At 35.5% G+C, this 6276-nt stretch overlaps 1 protein-coding gene across 1 annotated transcript in view; it reads right to left on the bottom strand.

The window, feature by feature from the left end:
- Positions 1–729: 729 nt before the first annotated feature.
- ODAD4 (outer dynein arm docking complex subunit 4) overlaps positions 730–6276 on the bottom strand; it is a 42549-nt gene continuing 37002 nt past the window's right edge. Inside the window, exons 8-12 of the mRNA XM_053694148.1 lie at positions 2304–2390; positions 1912–2108; positions 1450–1550; positions 1083–1164; positions 730–997 (exon numbers count right to left, since the gene is read on the bottom strand). Of these exons, the coding sequence (XP_053550123.1) occupies positions 951–997; positions 1083–1164; positions 1450–1550; positions 1912–2108; positions 2304–2390 (514 nt within the window). The 3' untranslated portion in view covers positions 730–950. The remainder of the gene's footprint in view (positions 998–1082; positions 1165–1449; positions 1551–1911; positions 2109–2303; positions 2391–6276) is intronic.

Genomic DNA, 6276 nt, shown 5'->3' with positions numbered 1-6276 from the left:
ACCTTTGGGTTAGCGCAGTTAGTCTAATGCATGTTGGGTTAGCGTGTAAGAAGAAGTTAGCGTGGATGTGATATCCAGGCAAACAATTTACTTTCAAATTCTAATATGTGTGTTAACCCGTGCACGTTAAAAGTTTACTTCTGACGTTGTTTGCACACAAATTATAACGTTAAATAGTGCGCCACTTGTAATCTGGCCCTTAATGTCATCTGCTTAATGTATAAAAGTGTTTCATCTGCCTAAAAATATTATCTAGTTTTGGTAGTGATTATTCATCACAAAAGTTTATAAGTTTCATGAGTTTTAGTTGGTCTAGTCTCGACAATTACAGTATTAGAATCTATAATAATTTATTGGGCCATCTCACATCTCAGAAGCCTTGCTCCAAGGCATAAAATACAATTATTGTATTGTTTAAAGCTCTTTTTAAACACATGCTAGAGAATTTGAAATTGCATTGACTTGTCAAGGGATTTTCCTCTTTTTTTGAAGTAAACTTGTACCATCATGGAATTCAGTGTAATCTTTGCCTTAGTTAGAAGCTAAGGGCTAATGCCTTGAGAAAGTTATATGTTATGCTGTTTATATAAATGCCTAATTAAAGGATGGAATTTACCAACAGGAATATCTGTTTAGATCCAGGCTCCTCCATTAAGATCAGCCTAACCGGTTGGTCAACGATTGCAAATGTAGCGTTACCTTAATGACAAGATATTTAGCTACAAAACATTAAATATATTCATATTTATTTTCATTTTTTTGTGAAGACACCTATGAACAAAAATCTTCAAAAGTAGGTTTATGAGGAAAGATTTTATAGGTAGAAATTTTATTTACATGTTATATGAAATGTATAATCTTTTACCATTATATAAAATTGTGTTTTAATGTAACTAGATCTATAAATCATGATTTTTCTGCTGAACAAATTAGCAAATGGTTGCATCTGTCTAATTTGGATCTTCATTCTCTTTGTCTCCAGCATCAGTTCCCTCTCCTATAAAACAAAATACAGACATTATGTACAGACAATAATGATACTTTCAGTACAACGAACAACGTAGGAGACTAAAGAAACTAACCTGATGTGGGAACTTCCTTCATCTCTCCATTTTGATGTGATGTTGCCTGTTGTACAATTCCTCTGTTAGCGTCTTTTAATGCCTAAGTATAAAGCAGCAAGATGGAAATCTTGTTGTTGAGAAGCTGACATGGTAACTGATGATCTAACAATATTATATTTAGTTATGTTTTTATAAGCAATATCAAAATGACTAGGAAAACAATTGCCATTGGATAGCTTATACATTTTATAAAAACAATGATTTTGACGACGAATAGGAAACAGAAGGCCCAGTAATCCTGTCCACATTTCCAACTAAAGTGCAAATTGAATTACTTCTTAAGAGTAGCCTCTGCATATTCCATGAATACTGTCCGTATACTTACATTTATGATGGCTTGCTCTGCGTCCTCATTATGAAGCATCTTCGCTTTCTCTAGAGCCTTCTCAAAGTTGGTAACAGCTGACCTGTAGTCTTTCAGTCTTACTATATGCACAATTAAAATGATAGATTAATATACAGTATATATGTGTATATAAATATATATATCATCATTTATGCATAATCTATTAATTTAAACACCTACTACAGTATATATTGAGAAGTGATACAGCTAAGGAATCTGGCACTCTTTGTAACTGCAGTGCCATTTACATACCAGCTGGAAGTATCAACACATAAATTCAGTGATGACCATTAACATACATATTTCAAGGATGTTTCTTTTCCTTTGTACTGCAAGTGTCTGTCATAAAATCCCCTTAACCATTTGTTCAGAATAAGGACACATTGCACTTTCAGCACTTGCGTCTGTGATATCTGCATATGCTAGACAAATGACAATTACCTTCTGCCTGTGCCACTAAGACGCTGGCATTGAGCTGCCACTCAGTGTCCTCTGAGTCCTCAGCCGCTTGCTGAGACTTCTCCCCATAATCCTTAGCCTCATCTGTCATGTCCAGTTCTAAGTAGCATCTCCCAATTTCATGAAACAGCCAGGTCTTCTCCAGGCTTGATGTAACCAATGGTATTTTATCTTCCCACCTGTGACATGATATGATGTGTTGTTAATGTACTTTAGCGCCAGAGTTAATGCTCTGAAATGTTAATTCAGAAACAAAAACAAAGTCCTGCTTCTTATGATAATACACATAATATTGATGTACATCAGCTTAACATGAAGCAAGCTTTGTTTTCTCCTTGTTATTTTGTATTAAACCTTTAGCTTTCAGTACTTACACTTTGATAGCTTCCTTGAATTTTCCAATCCTTGCATAAACTCTTCCAATGTTATCCAATGCTCTGGATTTTGCTTCAAGTAAGTCGCTGTCATTCATTTAAAATTAAAAAAAAAGTTGATTTAAATGGTAGATTAGTAGTGCATTCCTTCTTGCCAAACAAACAAATAACAATACTTAGTTATGACAAGTTTGGATATGTCATAAAATGTAAGAAACAAAATATTTCTGCTGTTTTCAAAGAATAATCTTAAGGCACAGAAATCCCAAATTAATATTACTGTACGTTAATATTAGTGAAAATCTGATTTCCTTTATCCCCTCAAATACCATAGAGGGCCTTCAACTTAATGTCACACACTTATATACACTCTTGATATGGAGCATACAGAGTAATTATAATTCATATGAAGAAAGAAAACTCAGTACCCCATCATATGTTTATATGCTTACATTTCTCTAGAAAATGTACCTCTGTAAATGATGGTTTTGTTCCTACCATTCTCACAGAGACATCCTCTAAGATTACAGCTCTGTGCTACACTCTGATTGCTTATATAAGTGTCGGAACTCATGTATCAGTCAATATTAGATTGGTTTTAAAGGGGTGTATTTCTCTGGACTTCTCCAAAGTTTATTTTGCATTCAGGTCTATTTATTGCAATGCAGTGAGGAACTGTGCACATATACTATACATACATATACATTTACTTTAAAGGGACAGTAAAATAAAAATTAAACATACATGGATTGGATAGATCATGACATTTTAAATAACTTTACAATTTACTTCTTTAGTCAATTTTGCTTAGGTTTTTTGCTTTCCTTTGTTAAAGGGTAATCTTAGGTGAGCTCAGGATCGTTTAGCTATCTGGTGTCTGTAGCAATGAAATACATAGTAACAAACTTTACTGCCATAGAGTACTAAAGACAAATGCACACTTCTAAGCTCCTTTCAGCTGATCTAGATTTACGCTTCAACAATGAATACCAAGAGAATAAAGTAAAGTAATAAATTGAAAAGTTGTGTAAAATTGCATGCTCTATTTAAATCATGAACGTTTAATTTTTACTTAAAGGGACGTGAAACCCCAAAATATTCTTTCATGATTCAGACAGATTATACATTTTTAGACAACTTTCCAATTGACTTCTGTTATCAAGTTTGCTTCATTCTCTTGGTATCTTTCATTGAAGAAGCAGCAATGCACTCCTGGGAGCTAGCTGAGCACATTTGTAAGCCAATGGAAATGGGCATACAAGTTCAGCCACCAATCAGCAGCTAGCTTCAAGCTCCTGAGCTTATCTAGATATGCTTTTTAACAAATGATACCAAGAGAATAAAGCAAATTAGATAATAAAAGTAAATTGGAAAGTTGTTTTAGATTGTATGCTCTATCTAAATCATGAAAGAAAATATTTGGGTTTCATGTCCATTTAACTGTCCCATAAAGACTTATTTGTAAGTGCAGACAGCTCCCTTGCCGCAAACTGATGCAAATGAATTAACTTCTGAATAGACATAATAATAATAAAAATAATAAAAACTTTAGTGTCAGTTTGCTTTCTCTTCTTGTAGTCTTAAAGGAACATACAAACTGATTATTTTCCTTTCTCCCTATACACATTTTGTATTGAGGTTACATTTATAAAGGCACATCAAAAAGGTTCACATATAAAAGATGATAAAATAATATCAACAGTACAAAGTTATTTGTCATTACAATACACATATAAACAAGTGCACATCTACGCCTGCAGTAGCTAAGGGCTCGATTTATCATGCCCCTACGGCTGTAAGTTCTCACAAGAACTTGCTCGCCGTGATTTATCAAGCAGCAGTCACCAGACCGCTGCTTCCCTAAGCTCTTCGGCACCTCTAAGGTGGCGAAATTCAATCTCCTTGATCGAGTCTGACCGAGGAGATTGACAGCTTCTGCCCGCACGTGATTGGCTGTGCGCGGGCAGGGGGCGGGATTGCACACGAGCGCAAAATTGCGCTCGTGTGCAATGGCGAATACCTGCGGGTAATTTCACCCTGCCACAGTCGAGCTGAGGCGTACAGGGGCGCGTATACGCGCCCCTGTACGCCTCAGCGTTAATACATGTAGCCTAAGTCTATGCATAAGCTACTAGCTCTGCAAAAGAAGGTGAAAAAACATATCTACAGTAAAATAAAGCTCTAAAACTACTAGTTCAAAACATCATTATAGTTATTTACCAAAAGTTGCTATTTAATAGAATATGCTGTGATAACACCACAAGATGGAAAACATAGCCACCTCAGATACAAAAAGTGTTGCAGACTAGTAAGAACTGTGAATACAGTAACCTCTTTTTTCTTTATAATAGGATATATAAAGGTACCTATAACCCTCCTAGAATATAAAAGGTCACTCATGGACCTAAATTAACCTAGTAAACTTTACATAGCAGAAGGATTTGTATTATTGTTTAAGTTCATGTGCGATCTGTGACATTCATCCTGAAAATGCGTATAGCTAAACTATCAAACTATCAGGGCTACTAATAAGCTAGAAAACCTATTAAATCTAAATAGATTGCTACAGCTATGATGTGATGGCAGTTTAGTAACATACTGATATAAACTATATATACTATTACAAGAGCTAGAGTCTCCTTAACCCCTTAAGGACTGGGAATTTCAGAGAAAACTTACACAAAAGACCAAAGCATTTTTAGCATTTTTTTGCTATCACTCAATTTAAACAGAAAAAGAGCCTTTTTTTAATTTACCTAAATACGATATATTTTTTTATTAGACAACTCCAGGGGGCCAATTTATCAAGGCGTCAATCTTCACTCATTCACAATGGGCTATATGCTTGCCATACATCGCTGGTGCAAATCTACATTCAACGGCCTTATTTATCAACAAGTCTGTCAAAAACACGCGCGTCAAGTCCGGCACGATTAGCATCGGACTGCTGATAAATAAGGGTCTTACGTATCAAATGATCCCTACCCTGAATGTCCATCAAATGAAGTCAGTTTTGTCTGTTTTTTCCAACTTTATTTATACCATTTCATTACTGTCCGTGAACAAGCACATTTTTCTAAAGCTTATCTTTTTTTTCCATCTGTTAATGTCCAAGAAATAGCTAGATTTACTTGATTTTATTTAGTAACGATTTGCATCCGATTGATCTTGTGGGAGCGTATATTATGTCGAACATATCAACATTGACGCTGTTTTAACTAGAACTTTGCGTCTAATTTGACGAGGACTTCCAGGGCATTCACAGTTGAAGCTTTGATAAATTTGCCCCCAGATATTGATCTTTCATGCCACCATTTCACTGCCAAATGCAATCAAATTTAAAAAATTATTGAAATTATTTACATATTACATATGCAGTCATAACACAAACTGTTGTAAAAGCTCCTCTGGGATCCCCTTTGTTAAGAAATAGTAGACATATATGGCTTTGCCATTGCCTTAGAAGGCTGCTAATTGCAGCTACGCACCACAATTCTGAAATGCAAAGAAGGGGTTAATCAAGTAGCTTTTAAGGTTAAGTTTAGCTATAATGTAGAGATTACTGTCCCACCTAATAACCCCCACCCGCTGATCCCCTCCTAAACAGCTCTCTTCCCTCTTCTGTAGTGTAGTGGTCCCCTCAACCTTCCAACATCCCCCCTCCAAGCGATGTTCTGTAAGCTCCCCTTTCCCAACACATTTTCTGTATATAGTGGATCCCTTCCTCCCTCTAGCTGTGGAAATGATTTATTATAATTGTCCCTCTGCTTCGGTGATATTCTGCTCTACTTTTTCTGCACTGCCCCACTCATGGGGTACGCAGAAATTTACAGGGAAAGGTGCTAGTCGTTAAGGAGTTAGAATACCCTAGAGATTAAGGCAGGCCGTAATTTGTAGTATATGAACAGTAAAGACACCTCCATTATATATATATATTTACTATGCCATTCAAGTTCTAATTCCTACTTATCTT

Source organism: Bombina bombina, chromosome 1, assembly GCF_027579735.1.
Source record: "Bombina bombina isolate aBomBom1 chromosome 1, aBomBom1.pri, whole genome shotgun sequence".
In the NCBI taxonomy this organism is placed as follows: Eukaryota; Metazoa; Chordata; class Amphibia; order Anura; family Bombinatoridae; genus Bombina; species Bombina bombina.
This window is presented reverse-complemented; position numbering and strand designations above follow the sequence as displayed.